Genomic DNA, 14398 nt, shown 5'->3' with positions numbered 1-14398 from the left:
AGGGGGGTCGCACTAGCTCAGGGGTAGGCAAAGTTGGTTCTTCTAAGACTTGTGGACTTCAACTCCCAGAATTCCTGAGCCCATCATGCTAGCTCAGGAATCCTGGGAGTTGAAGTCCACAAGTCATAGAAGAGCCAACTTTGCCTACCCTGATAACTAGGTGATCTCCACAAGCCTTTAGACCCCGTTCTGCCGTGTCGCAACGCATTTCCCTTTTGCGCCTCTTCCCTCGGTCCAAAGTCGCCAAGAAGATCCGTTCAAACCACGCCTTCCCCGACTACAAACCCCATCATCCCCGGTTTGCACGTTGAAAAGGCCCGGAGGGAGGGCGAACCGCTGCAGCTGCTGCTGCTGCTCATTTTCCAATCGCAGGGTATTCGAATATTGGTATTAGAATAAAAGATTGGAATATTGACCGATGTGCGCGATCCTAAGGCCTTAGGATTCCCCGAACGGGCTGGCGCAACGGGGCGGGGGCGCCCCCCGGAGTGGGGAAACCGATCCCGCGGGGATCGGCGGGGAAAAGACGCGATCGGCCCCGCTTAAAAAGACACTAAAGTGAGAAACTAGCCCGAAGCTCGGCGCCTTTTGCAACCGGGCGCCCGCGGGCGCAGGAGGCGAGAAACGGCCTCCGGGAGGCGCGAGAGATCCGGAACTTTCGGGTCCCGAGGCGGCGGACATGAGCGAGAACGAGGCGGAGGGTCCCCCGCGTCCGGCCCTTTGCAAGGACATGTGCCCGGCCGGGGAGTTCCGTCGTCGGCGTCGCCAGAAGCGGCTGCACCGCTTGGAGCTGGATCGCGATCGCCAGCCGGACCCCGCGCGCGCCGTGAAGGAGTTCTCCCGCCCGGCGGCCGGACAGCCTCCCCCGCCGCCCGACGACCTCCGCCCGCCGGCCGTGCTGCTGGCCACGGCGCGACACCTCCTGGGCTGCTCGGTGGCCGAAGCCGGCGAGGTGAGCCCGGCCGAGCGCTGCGCCTTCGTGGCCGACCGGCTGCGCGCCCTGCGGCTGGATCTGGCCCTGCAGCGCCCGCCCGCCGCCCCCTGCGCCGCCCTGCTGGAGCGCGCCTCGCTCTACCTGCTCCACGCCGGTGCCCGCCTCGGCCCCCAGCCGCCCGGCCGCTTCGACGCCCACCTGCACGACGGGCAGCTGCGCGAGACCTTCGCCGCCCTGCGCCGCGCCTACCGCCGCCCCGGCCCGCACCCCGCCCAGCCGCGCTTCCAGGCGCTCTTCCTCCTCTATCACCTGGGTACGTGGGCCGCTCCTGGGGTTTGGGAGGGGGGCCGGGCAGGGGGAGGGCGAAGGATGCCCCCAAAAGATGCCTGGGCAGGAGGTCGGACTAGATGACCTGCAAGGTCCCTTCCAACGCTAATAAGGAAGGAAGGTATGGAGGAAGGAAGGGGAAGGAGAGAAGGAAAGAAATAAGGAAGGAATTAGAGAAAGGGAGGAAGAAGGAAGGAAGGAAGGAGAGAAAGAAGGGAGGGAAGGAAGGAAAGAGAAGGAAAAAGGAAGGAAGGAAGGAGGGAAGGAAGGAGAAGGGATGGAAGCAGAGAAAGAAAGAAATAATAATAATAATTTATTAGATTTGTATGCTGCCCCTCTCCGCAGACTCCGCAGAAATGAGGAAGGAAGGAGAGAAAGAAGGGAGAGAAGGAAGGAAGGAGAGAAAGAAGGAAGGGAGGCAAGAAAGAAATAATAATAATATTAATATTAATAATAATAATAATAATAATTTATTAGATTTGTATGCCTCCCCTCTGCATACTCCGCAGAAATGAGGAAGGAGAGAAAGAAGGGAGGGAAGGAAGGCAAGAAAGAAAGTACAGTAATAATAATTTATTAGATTTATATGCCTCCCCTCTCTGCAGACTCCGTAGAAATAAGGAGGGAAGGAAGGAGAGAAGGAAGGAAGGAGAGAAAGAAAGAAGGGAGGGAAGGAAGGAATGGAAGAAAAAGAAAACAAGGAAGGAAGAGAAAGAGAATGAAAAATAAAGGAGGTAGGAAGGAAGGAGAGAAAGAAAGAAAGAAAGAAAGACTGGCCATGGAACTGCATGGTTAGCAGGTGAAGCTTGACCACCCCAAAACTTTTTATTTATTCATCATTTATATTATTAAGTCAATGTGTATGCTCCCTAGGGACTCTAGGCAACTTACAACAAAAGTTAAAGCATAAAAGTGTGCATATAAACTGGGCAAAACCAGGCTTAATGACCCACCGTTGATCCCAAAACTTCGCCCAAAACGATATTCAATGTAGAGAAAAGGAAAGTCTTAACACTTAGGCAATGAAAACCCAAAGTGCAAGTAGAGACTGGGTGAAACCGGGCTTGATAGCAGAGACTGTGAGAGGGATCTCGGAAGACTTAATGGACAACCAGTTAAATGGGGGCCAGCATTGTGCAGCAGCAGCCAAACAAGCCAATGCAACCATAAATTGTGTCAACAAAGGGATACAATCAAGATCAAGGAAGGTGCTAATGCCACTCTGTGAAGCCTTAGTAAGGCCACACCTAGAGTCCTGCATCCAGTTTTGGTCACCACATTATAAAAAAGATGTTGAGACTCTAGAAAGAGTGCAGAGAAGAGCAACCAGGAGGATTAGGGCAGTGTTTCCCAACCTTGGCAACTTGAAGATATTTGGACTTCAACTCCCAGAATTCCCTAGCCAGCATTTGCTGGCTGGGGAATTCTGGAAGTTGAAGTCCAAATATCTTCAAGTTGCCAAGGTTGGGAAACACTGGATTAGGGGATAAACCAATCCATGAGCGGTTGCAGGAACTGGGCCTGGCTGGTCTAGGGAAGAGAAAGACCAGGGGAGACAGGAGAGCATCTTCCAATATCTGAGGGGCTGCCCCAGAGAGGACGAAGGGGGTCAAGCTAGAGAGGGCTGCAAAAGGACAATGAAGTCTAAATGCTATTGCTGTTTTGACAAGCAAAGTCAGTTCAGTTCAATTCAATTTTATTTGATTAGTCAGTTGACCACATCGGTCATCATAAAACTACAACTTATCATAAACACTATACAATAGGGTAGACCGGTTAAAATACAATAAAATTAGATAAAATAAAGAGAATTTAGATAAATGAGTTAGAATGCTAAAATTAAGTAGTAAAACATGAAAATATAATTCATGCACAGGTTTGCATTAAAGCAAACGTAAGTTACTGGTATAAAATATGATTTGATTTGATTTGATTTTAATGCCGCCCCTCTCTGGAGACTTGGAGCATCTCACAACAACAAAACACAGTACAAATCTAATGATTAAAAAACAGTTAAAACCCTTAATATAAAACAGTCATACATCCCAAACAAACCATACATAAAATGGAATGGTCCAAGGGAATCAATTTCCCCATGCTTGACGGCAGAGGTGGGTTTTTAGAAGTTTGTGAAAGGAAGGAGGGTGGGGGCAATCCTGATCTCCGGGGGGAGTTGATTCCAGAGGGTCAGGGCCGCCACAGAGAAGGCTCTTCCCCTGGGTCCCACCAGATAACATTGTTTTATCGACGGGACCCAAAAAAGGCCAACTCTGTGAGACCTAATCCGTCACTGGGATTCGTGCAGCAGAAGGCGGTCCCGGAGGTATTCTGATCCGATGCCATGCAGGGCTTTTTAGGTCATAACCAACACTTTGAATTGTGACCGGAAACTGATCTGCAACCAATGCAGACTGCGGAGTGTTGGTGTGACATGGGCATATTTAGGGAAGCCCATGATTGCTCTCGCATTCTGCATGATCTGAAGTTTCCGAACACTTTTCAAAGGTAGCCCCATGTAGAGAGCATTACAGTAGTCGAACCTCGAGGTGATGAGGGCGTGAGTGACTGTGAGCAATGACTCCCGGTCCAGGTAGGGCCACAACTGGTGCACCAGGCGAACCTGGGCAAACGCCCCCCTGGCCACAGCCGAAAGATGGTTCTCTAATGTTATATATTCCTCTCCTTGACAAGCAAACTCAAACTTTGTCTTGTCTCTGTTCCTTCCTTCGCCTCCTCCAGGCTCCCCAGATGCCCTTTGGCAGATCCTCCAGTTGTCCGATGATATCCGAGCGTCTCCTGAACTCAAGGCTGCCCTCGCCATCCACTGGGCTTTCCTGGAGTGCAACTTTGCCCGTTTCTTCCGCCTGGCCCGGGAGCTCCCTTACCTCCCCAGCTGCGCCCTCCATCGCCACCTGTCCAAAACTCGGCGCCTGGCATTGCTCACCTTCAGCCACGGCTTCAATGCCAAGAACTGCCGGTATCCCCTGGACCGGCTGACCCGCCTGCTGGCTATCGACAGTTCCAAAGAGGCCGCTGAATTATGCCGGGCACACGGTTTGACTGTGATCGAAGGCAACGTGGTCTTCCAGAAAGGCTCCTTCGGGGATTTGGCTCCTTTGGAGAACCAGATTTCCCTTCTCCTTGTGGACGGGAAATGGGAGGGGACGCTGTTGGATCTCGCGGAGAGGGTCTGCAGTTGAGGCGGGGTGCGGAGGGGGTGTTTCACACTCTGGTGGGTCTCGTTTTCACGCACAAAAGAATTGCCATGCGGGTTTGCAAGCCTCTCCCAGTACATAGAAAGCTAGCTCGTCGGGGATATTATTATGATTATGATTATTATTTATTAGATTTGTATGCCTCTCCATAGACTCGGGGCGGCTCACAACAGTAATAATACAATATATAACAAATCTAATAATTAAAAAATCACTAAAAACCCCTTATTAAAAAGAAACATACCTACAAACATACCATGCGTATTATTTTTAATGTAAGCCACCTTGGGTGCCTTTTCTGAGCAATTTCATAAAGACATCTCTATTTGCTTATTTTGCATGAAACAAAAGTTGCAACAAACTAATATAGACAGAATTGAGGGTTTTTTATTTCTCTCCCTAATTTCTTTGTGTCTATCCTGTCCTGCAAAAAAAAACCCAAACCTTTTTAAGCTCTCAACGCAGCAGCACGTATCTCTAGTTTCGCAGATCTACGTTGCGGTAGCTTTGACAATGCGATTCGTCTTCTCTCCCCGGAAGGGGGCGGGATTTGTCGTTGATTGGTCAGTGGGGGGGGGGGGAAGGGTGCGGTCCGACTTGTGGGCAGATTCGACTTCAGGTTCCTTTTTAAAGTGAAAGCTGCAAAGACGATGGGAAACCTGACTAAATACCTAAATCTTCCATCCGTTCGAAAATATCGAATTAATTTACTACATTTACTTTGTTTATGTTCATACCGATACCTGCTATCTTGTATAAAATAAATTTGATAGCCGTTTATTTCGGAGTAGACTAGAAACGTCTCAAACACTCAGGCAGCACTCAGACAAATGCAAGTTCTCCTGCTTGTGAGGGGGTGGGTGGGGTTGGACTAGAAGACCTCTAAGATCCCTTTGTGATTTTGTTACATCTCTGCTGCCATCTACACAAAGTCTCCTCACAACTGTGTGTGCCTCTATAATGGGTAGGCAAAGATGGCTCTTCTACGCCATGTGGACTTCAAGTCCCAGAATTCCTGAGCTAGCATGATTGGCTCAGGAATTCTGGGAGTTGAAGTCCACAAGTCATAGAAGAGCCAACTTGGCCTATCCCTGAACATTCTATACAATAATTGCTTCACACCGATTCCCTTCGCTTGTCCCGCAAGGAACCAGCAGGAGCCGGAAGTATATATTACATCCCCCTTTATGTTCTTCTACGGCCGGGACCGCCGCTCCCCGGCTTTTCTGATTGGCGGAGGCCGGACTTTGCGGGGAGGGGCGGAGCCACGCGCTGTGGATCCCGGCGGTGGGCGGCGCGCGGGCAGAGCTTCCGCGCGCGGGCGATGGGGTTGCTGAGCATCCTGAAGAAGATGCGGCAGAAGGAGCGGGAGCTGCGGCTGCTGATGCTGTATCCTTCCGCGAGGGAAAAAAGAGCGGTGGGGGAAACAGGGATTTGCGGGGGCTGGTTGAGTTGGGAAAGGGAAGGGGGACCCCTGACTTTGCATCCCAGGAAAGAGAAGCTGTTTTGGCCTGCCTTCCCTCCCTGGGCTAAGTTTCCATCTCTCCAGGGCGAGAGGGCTCTTGTGCATGGGCAGAATGCTTAGTTGCTTCCCAGGAATGCTCGTCCTTAAGTTTAGGGGTGCAAGAAATGCTTGGAGGGGGGGAGCTTCATCACTGGATGCTTTCCAGAAGAGTCTTGGAGTCGGGGGTTGGACTAGATCAGAGGTAGGCAAAGTTGGCTCTTCAATGACATGTGGACTTCAACTCCCAGAATTCCTGACTCAATCATGCTAGCTCAGGAATTCTGGGAGTTGAAGTCCACATAGAGAGGCAATTTTGCCTACCTCTGCGCTAGATGATCCACAAGGTCCCTTCCAATTTTGTTGTTCTGTTACTCTGTTAATAAATGGTGGAGGGCCATGATGGTGAACCTATGGCACGTGTGGCAGAGGTGTCATGTAGAGCCCTCTTTGTGCGTGTTGTGGCCCATCCCGCTCAGCTGATCACGGAAGCTGAGGATCGAGAGACAGATGTGGTTTGGTATTTATTTTATTTATTTATTCTATCTATCTATCTATCTATCTATCTATCTATCTATCTATCTATCTATCTATTAGATTTGTATGCCGCCCCTCTCCGCAGACTCGGGGCGGCTAACAACAATAGTGAAACAACATATAACAAATCTAATATTTAAAATAATTTTAAAAACCCTAATTTAAAAAACCAAACATACACACAACCATACCATGCATAAATTGTATAGGCCTAGGGGGAAGGGAATATCTCAATTCCCCCATGCCTGACGACAGAGGTGGGTTTTAAGGAGCTTACGAAAGGTGAGGAGGGTGGGGGCAATTCTGATCTCTGGGAGGAGTTGGTTCCAGAGGGTTGGGGCCGCCACAGAGAAGGCTCTTATTTATTTATTTATTTATTTATATTGATTGATTGGATTTGTATGCCGCCCCTTCCCCTGGGTCCCGCCAAATGACATTGTTTATTCGACGGGACCCGGAGAAGGCCAACTCTGTGGGACCTAATTGGCCGCTGGGATTCGTGTGGCAGAAGGCGGTCCAAGAGATATTCGGGTCCGATGCCATGAAAGGATTTATAGGTCATAACCAACACTTTGAATTGTGACCAGAAACTGATCAGCAACCAATGCAGACCAATGGTATCCTTGGCACCCGAGTCTCAGGTCAGAGAGGATGTGGAGTCAGGCTGAAAGCCAACCAGGGACTGCACCACCTCCAGAGCTGCCTGTGAGTGGCGCCAGAGTACGCAGGAGTGTCAGAAGGCAGGAGTGGCTGAGCAGTAGGTCTCTGCATGAATAGATCTCTGGAACACTCGCCCATGCCTTTTGGCTACTTAAGGGTGAGTCTCATGACAAGTGGTCGAGGAGGTCAACATTTGAATATGAGAGCTGGACGATCGGATCATGCTTGTGGATTATTTCTGGTATATACAAATTAAAAAACTGAAAACTGTGCTTCTAGGCTTCTTGCCAATTCATTGTGAGTCATGTTAATGAGAGACTGGATCAAAGAAAACTATTTGGGGAGTTTGGGCTTTCTGCCCGAGATTTTAATTAACAGCCGCTACAGCAACGGACTGATTCAGTTAAACTTTTTGCTAGTAAACTATTAGAAATAATATGCTTAAAACTTGTCTCCTGCTTAGGCGGGTGGGTGGGGGTTGGACTAGATGACCTCCAAGGTCCCTTCCAACTCTGTTAATCTGTTAGGGAGACACGCATTTCCCTGCTCTGCAGTTTTCCTTTGCGGGAGCTTACCACGTTCTTCTAATAACTGTCCCGGTCTTTAAACTTTGTTTGTTCATTGCCCTTGACTCGGGCTGCCCTTAGGGGCCTGGACAACGCCGGCAAAACCACCATCTTGAAAAAGTTCAATGGGGACGAGATTGACACCATCTCGCCCACGCTGGGCTTCAACATCAAGACCCTGGAGCATCGCGGGTGAGGATTCCGCACCCACTTCACACTCCCCCCCCCCCTCTAGCCTGGCTCTCCCATCTCCATCATTCCTCTCTTTGTGTGTGTGTGTGTGTCTCTGTCTATTTTTCTCTGTCTCACTCTGTGTGTGTGTCTCTCTCTCTGTCGCTCTCTCTCTGTCTCCCCCCTCTCTTTCTGTATCTGTCTGTCTCTCTGACTCTCTGTCTCTCTCTCTCACTTTTCTATCTGTCTTTGTCTCTCTCTGTGTGTCTCCCTCTCTCTGTCTGTATCTGTCTGTCTCTCTGTCTCTCTCTCACTTTTCTGTCTCTGTGTGTGTGTGTCTCCCTCTCTCTTTCTGTATCTGTCTGTCTCTGTCTCTCACTGTCTCTGTCTCTCTCTCTGTGTCTCCCTCTCTGTCTGTATCTGTCTGTGTCTCTGTCTCTCTCTCTCTCTCTCTCTCTGTGTCTCCCTCTCTCTTTCTGTATCTGTCTGTCTCTCTGTCTCTCTCTCACTTTTCTGTCTCTGTCTCTCTCTCTGTGTGTCTGTGTGTCTCCCTCTCTCTGTATCTGTCTGTCTCTGTCTCTCACTGTCTCTGCCTCTCTCTCTGTGTCTCCCTCTCTGTCTGTATCTGTCTGTCTCTCTGTCTCTCTCTCACTTTTCTGTCTCTGTCTCTCACTGTCTCTGTCTCTCTCTGTGTGTCTCCCTCTCTCTGTCTGTATCTGTCTGTCTCTCTGTCTCTCTCTCACTTTTCTGTCTGTCTGTGTGTGTGTGTGTGTCTCCCTCTCTCTTTCTTTATCTGTCTGTCTCTGTCTCTCACTGTCTCTGTCTCTCTCTCTGTGTCTCCCTCTCTGTCTGTATCTGTCTATCTCTTTCATTCTCTCTCTAATTCTCTTTCACTTTCTGTCTCTGTGTGTCTATCTCTCTCTGTTTTTCTCTCTCACACACTCTGTCTCTTTCTCTATGTCTCTCTTTCTCTGTCTCTCTGTCTCTGTTTGTCTCTCTCTCTCACTCTCTGTGTCTCTCTGTGTGTGGCTCTCTCTGTCTGTTTGTTTGTCTCTCTCTCTCTCTCTGCATCTGTCTCTTTCATTCTCTCGCTCTCATTCTCTCTCACTTTCTGTCTCTGTGTGTCTGTCTTTCTCTCTTTCTCTCCGTATCTGCATCTGTCTCTCTCTCTCACATACACTTTCTCTCTGTCTCTGTGTGTGTGTCTTTCTCTGATTCTCTTTTTTCTCTCTCTGTATCTGTCTCTCACACGCTGTCTCTCTGTCTCCCTCTGTGTGTGTGTGTGTGTCTCTCTCTCTCTGTCTCTCTTTATCTTTCTCTCCTCTCCCTTCACAGGTTCAAGCTGAACATCTGGGATGTGGGGGGCCAGAAGTCCCTGCGCTCCTACTGGCGCAACTATTTTGAGAGCACCGACGGGCTCATCTGGGTGGTGGACAGTGCCGACCAACAGCGGCTGGAGGACTGCAAGAAGGAGCTGGAGACCCTCTTGGTGGAGGAGGTGGGCGGCCTCGTCAGGGGGCCGGGAGGGCGGAGGGAAGGACGGGGCGGCTCCCTCTGGGATGGGACGGGACCATTGCAAAGTCTCCCAACCTCTGGGAGGCTGATGCTTCATCCACTCCTCCGTCCAAGACCACAGTTCCCAAAATTGGCATTTGGTGTGCTGCCCTGTTAGCTTCGGAAAGCCGTTGGGTTGAGTGGGAACAATTGGAGAATTTGTTGAGCTTTTCTTTTTTTCTCTTTGTGTACAGCGTTTGTCTGGTGCCACGTTGCTCATATTTGCCAATAAACAGGACCTGCCAGGTGCATTAAATACCAGCGCCATCCAGGAGGTAAGGACCATGGCGGTGTGTTTGTGTATTTATTCATTAAATTGTATTGGCAGTTCTGTGTTAGCAAATACTTCAGAAGAAAAGGATTTAGGGGTAGTGATTTCTGACAGTCTCAAAATGGGTGAGCAGTGCACTCAGGCGGAAGGGAAAGCAAGTAGGATGCTTGGCTGCATAGCTAGAGGTATAACAAGCAGGAAGAGGGAGATTATGATCCCGCTATATAGAATGCTGGTGAGACCGCATTTGGAATACTGTGTTCAGTTCTGGAGACCTCACCTACAAAAAGATATTGACAAAATTGAACGGGTCCAAAGACGGGCTACAAGAATGGTGGAAGGTCTTAAGCATAAAACGTATCAGGAAAGACTTCATGAACTCAATCTGTATAGTCTGGAGGACAGAAGGAAAAGGGGGGACATGATCGAAACATTTAAATATGTTAAAGGGTTAAATAAGGTCCAGGAGGGAAGTGTTTTTAATAGGAAAGTGAACACAAGAACAAGGGGACACAATCTGAAGTTAGTTGGGGGAAAGATCAAAAGCAACATGAGAAAATATTATTTTACTGAAAGAGTAGTAGATCCTTGGAACAAACTTCCAGCAGACATGGTAGATAAATCCACAGTAACTGAATTTAAACATGCCTGGGATAAACATATATCCATCCTAAGATAAAATACAGAAAATAGTTTACGGGCAGACTAGATGGACCATGAGGTCTTTTTCTGCCGTCAGACTTCTATGTTTCTATTGTTTTTGCCCATCCTTCTTTGTTCTGTATTACACGGCAGCTGGCCGGTAATTAGCCCCAAATTAAAACTCAAACACACAGGTTTCAAAAAGGAACAAGAGTCTATTTACAAGGACGTTAGTTGCACTGCACAAACGCGAACCGAAACAATGTCTTTTCCCCCTGCCAAAATCCAGGCGTGAGGCCAAGTTGATAAGATAAAGTCCCACACAGTTGCTTCTCAGCCAAAAGTCTACTCTTAAGTCTACTTAAGACTAGTAGATGCTTGGAACAAACTTCCAGCAGACGCGGTTGGTAAATCCACAGGAACTGAATTTAAACATGCCTGGGATAAACATAGATCCATCCTAAGATTAAATACAGGAAATAGTATAAGGGCAGACTAGATGGACCATGAGGTCTTTTTCTGCCGTCAGTCTTCTCTGTTTCTTCTACTCACAATATTATTAACCCTATGAATGTCCAGTACTGTATCCAGGTTTGTCAGGCAAAAACACTCTTCACAGGCTCTTCTCTTCCGGAGGCATGAATGTTGGCTTCTTGCAAAGAGCATCTTCCAACTCCTCCCCCTTATATACTCTCGGGGAGTGAAGACTATGCACAGCTGAGCTCACTTCCTCTTTCTGAGCCTCCTTAACTGCTCCTGCCTCCCCTACATCCTTCTCACCCGTACATTCAAGATCAGGTCCCTTATCTCCTCTTCCTCCTCCTCAGACTCTGGCAAAACCCCAATTGGGGGCTGCAATTCCCCAGTTGGGGGTTCTATAGCTTCTGTAGGCTCCTCACACTCTACCTCCTCCTCGCTGTCTGACTCCTCCGACAGCCCCACAGGCCGATTGTGGCCAGATGACCCCAGTTCATCAGGCTCAAAGTCCGTTGCCAGAGGGCCTGGCTGCAAACCAACCACAACATGGTTTTTATATTAATTGATTTTTAATCATCAATACCAAATTACTATTGTACACTGTTTTATTGTCGCTGTTAGCCGCCCCGAGTCTCTGGAGAGGGGCGGCATACAAATCCAATAAATAAATAAATAAATAAATAAACATTCCGAATGGAAGGGCAACCACCATCGTTGGGTGTCTGGCTGGCATATTTCTCAAACAGTTATGGTAGTACCTCTACTTAAGAACGCCTCTACTTAAGAACTTTTTAAAGATAAGAAACGGGTGTTCAAGATTTTTTTTGCCTCTTTTTAAGAACCATTTTCTACTTAAGAACCCGAGCCCGGAAAAATTTCCCAGGAAATTTGAGAGCGGCACGAAGGCCCGGCCAGTTTCCTACCATTCCCCCTGGGTTTCTCTCTGGCGCAACCTCGCGCCGGGTGTATGGGAAGCAGGTGCTCCTCCTCGCCGCTCCAAAGTCCCTCTTTTTTAAAAAAAAGCCTTAAAGTTTTGGATTTTTTTTATTCCCCTCACCTCACCTTCTTCCTTCGGCAGCGACTGTCCTCCTCCTCCTCCTCCCACCCAAATTCCGAGCTTTTATTTCTTTCCTAATGGGTTTGCATGCATTATTTGCTTTTACATGGATTCCTATGAGAAAAATTGCTTCTACTTACAAACTTTTCTACTTAAGAACCTGGTCACAGAACGAATTAAGTTCTTAAGTAGAGGCACCACTGTATTTCTCAACCTTGGGCACTTTTGAGACCTTTTCTCGCCGCATTCGTTAAGCATTCAATGGTTTATTAGTGGTGTGGTGAAAAAAACACAGAACCCCCTGTCAGAAATAAGTTTAATTCTTGAGGTAATAATACAATGCAAGAAAATGGTTTGTAACCATAGGAAAGGCTGATGTAAGTCATAATCAGTCTACGGCAGGCATCCCCAAACTTGACAACTTTAAGACTTGTGGACTTCAACTCCCAGAATTCTCCAGCCAGCAAAGCTGGCTGGAGAATTCTGGGAGTTGAAGTCCACAAGTCTTAAAGTTGCCAAGTTTGAAGACCTCTGGTCTACGGAGAGGGGCGGCATACAAATCTAATAAATAAATAAATAAATAAATAAATAAATAAATAAATAAATAAATAAATAAATAAATAAATAAATAAATAAATAAATAAATAAATAAATAAAATAATCAGTATGTAATCATGGGTTTGCTAATTGTGCTGCAAACTGATTGGCTGTAACCTATATTTAAGGAGTAACACCTTTGCATGGGTGTGGTTTGTGATTTATTGGTTTGTTATAGTGGTTGGTGGTTTAGTGCTTACTGATTTGTGGGTGGTTGCAGTGGTGGGTGTAATAGTAGTGTGTGATAGTATTGTGATAGTTTATTTAGAGAAACACTTTGCTAAGAGGAAAAGCAAAATATATTTTTACAAGAAAGCCTGCTGCGGTGTTCATTTTGCCAACAAAAAATAAAATAATAACTCCAGTGCTCTGACCCAGCACCCCAAGAAATCTTCTGAAGGGAACTCAAAGATTCCTTTGTTAGGAGCCCTGGCAAAAAGTTTCGCTCAGGCTAACAAGTCTATTTAGAAGATGAATATCCCCAGAGCTAGAGTGGGGCTTTGCTAGCAGCAGTGGCTTAGCCGTCCAAGGGACCAGCCCATCGATTTCCATTGCTCTCCTCTCCTTCAAAGCATCAGGCACAGGACCCAGCCATTCCTTCTTTTGCTTATCATCCACTTCCAGACCCGGGGGGCTGTCGACGTCCCATCTGAGGGCTGACGGACGGCCTAGGCTCTGCCTCTCTCGCTCTCTGACAGCTCCATTCGCTCTTCCCCCTGCTGCAGGGCCGAGAGACCACAACTGTCAGGCCGAAGCCATTGTTTGAGTTAAAGATTTCAACCTGCCGCAGTTAGAGTCGTACCGTGGGAATTGGCAGGGGTGGTTGCACGAGGGGGAAAGATACTAGCCACAACAAAGTCCTTTCTTGAAGATCAAGGTCATCCTTTGTTCAGTACCAGCCGGAAGCACAGGGGAGGTTCGTGGACGTTGAGAGAACCGGACTGGTCCACATGACGAACTTGTGGGTGTGGGGACGAGGAGTGAACCTTAACCTGGGTGGGGGACTGTAGGAAAAGTTAGTGCGGGTTTGACTACAGTTCGTAACTGACATGACTCTGACAATAAATTAGAACTTGGTTTGGACTCTGATTTATTTCTCGGGATGCTATTTGGAACGCTGACCACAGCCTCCAAAGAACAGGAGGGAGAATCTTCTCATGTTTTTCCCCCTTTCCTTCCTCCCCAGGCCCTGGACCTCGACAGCATCGTAAGCCACCATTGGTGCATCCAAGGTTGCAGCGCCTACACCGGGGAGAATCTCCTGGCGGGCATCGATTGGCTGTTGGACGACATTTCCAGTCGGATATTCACCGCGGATTGAGAGGACTTTAACCAGAGGTGGGCTGCTAAGGTGGAACGGGGGGCTCACCCCCTTGGCTCGGAATCCAGCGCAATTACGCTGCCGCACCTGGGCAGGAAGCAAAATCACACGCGGACATGCACCGTTCCACCTTAGCAGCCCACCTCTGATCTTAACTATGTTTTTCAAACTTTGGCCGCTGGAAAACGGGACAAACTTCAACTCCCAGAAATCCCCAGCCAGCTCAATGCCCAGAATTTTCCAGTTCTGGGAGTTGAAGCCCAACCCAACTGGCTGGGGAATTCTGGGAGTTGAAGTCCATCCACTATCCAGTGGCCAAGATTGAAAAAACACCCATTTAAATATCTTCAGCCCTGGATCTGGGACCAATTGAAACAGCCTCTTGTGCAAAAATCAGTGTTTGCACCCATGTTCAATGTGACCAGTGATCTCAAACCTGTGGCTGGCAAGTGGCGGGGTGGGTGCCAAAAACTCCAGGGGTCTTTTATTATCTCCTCTTCTCTGAACAGGATTGTTTTAAGAGCAGACCAATAAAGCTGTGGCTGTTGTAAAAAGAGTCGGTTTTGGA

The 14398-nt window shown here is 48.2% G+C and overlaps 2 protein-coding genes across 2 annotated transcripts; both read left to right on the top strand.

The window, feature by feature from the left end:
• The first annotated feature begins 220 nt into the window (after positions 1 to 220).
• Positions 221 to 4729, top strand: SAC3D1 (SAC3 domain containing 1). Its single transcript, XM_070766531.1, has 2 exons — positions 221 to 1247; positions 4001 to 4729. Exons 1-2 carry the CDS (start codon positions 680 to 682, stop codon positions 4459 to 4461), a joined length of 1029 nt encoding a protein of 342 aa, XP_070622632.1. The 5' UTR covers positions 221 to 679; the 3' UTR covers positions 4462 to 4729.
• Positions 4730 to 5521: 792 nt separating this feature from the next.
• Positions 5522 to 13914, top strand: ARL2 (ARF like GTPase 2). Its single transcript, XM_070766695.1, has 5 exons — positions 5522 to 5865; positions 7822 to 7932; positions 9247 to 9409; positions 9660 to 9740; positions 13696 to 13914. Exons 1-5 carry the CDS (start codon positions 5801 to 5803, stop codon positions 13828 to 13830), a joined length of 555 nt encoding a protein of 184 aa, XP_070622796.1. The 5' UTR covers positions 5522 to 5800; the 3' UTR covers positions 13831 to 13914.
• The last annotated feature ends 484 nt before the right edge of the window (positions 13915 to 14398 follow it).

Source organism: Erythrolamprus reginae, chromosome 13 (genome assembly GCF_031021105.1).
Source record: "Erythrolamprus reginae isolate rEryReg1 chromosome 13, rEryReg1.hap1, whole genome shotgun sequence".
NCBI lineage: Eukaryota > Metazoa > Chordata > Lepidosauria > Squamata > Dipsadidae > Erythrolamprus > Erythrolamprus reginae.
Note: the sequence above shows the minus strand (reverse complement) of the source record. Positions and strands in the feature narration are given on the sequence as shown.

What these genes read in the sequence shown, in the direction of transcription:
- SAC3D1 (XM_070766531.1), top strand. Translation starts at nt 680, where the DNA reads ATGAGCGAGAACGAGGCGGAGGGTCCCCCGCGTCCGGCCCTTTGCAAG. An exon ending in CTTCCTCCTCTATCACCTGG is followed by an intron (nt 1,248 to 4,000) that starts GTACGTGGGCCG and finishes CGCCTCCTCCAG; the next exon opens with GCTCCCCAGATGCCCTTTGG.
- ARL2 (XM_070766695.1), top strand. Translation starts at nt 5,801, where the DNA reads ATGGGGTTGCTGAGCATCCTGAAGAAGATGCGGCAGAAGGAGCGGGAG. An exon ending in GAGCTGCGGCTGCTGATGCT is followed by an intron (nt 5,866 to 7,821) that starts GTATCCTTCCGC and finishes GGCTGCCCTTAG; the next exon opens with GGGCCTGGACAACGCCGGCA. An exon ending in AAGACCCTGGAGCATCGCGG is followed by an intron (nt 7,933 to 9,246) that starts GTGAGGATTCCG and finishes CTCCCTTCACAG; the next exon opens with GTTCAAGCTGAACATCTGGG.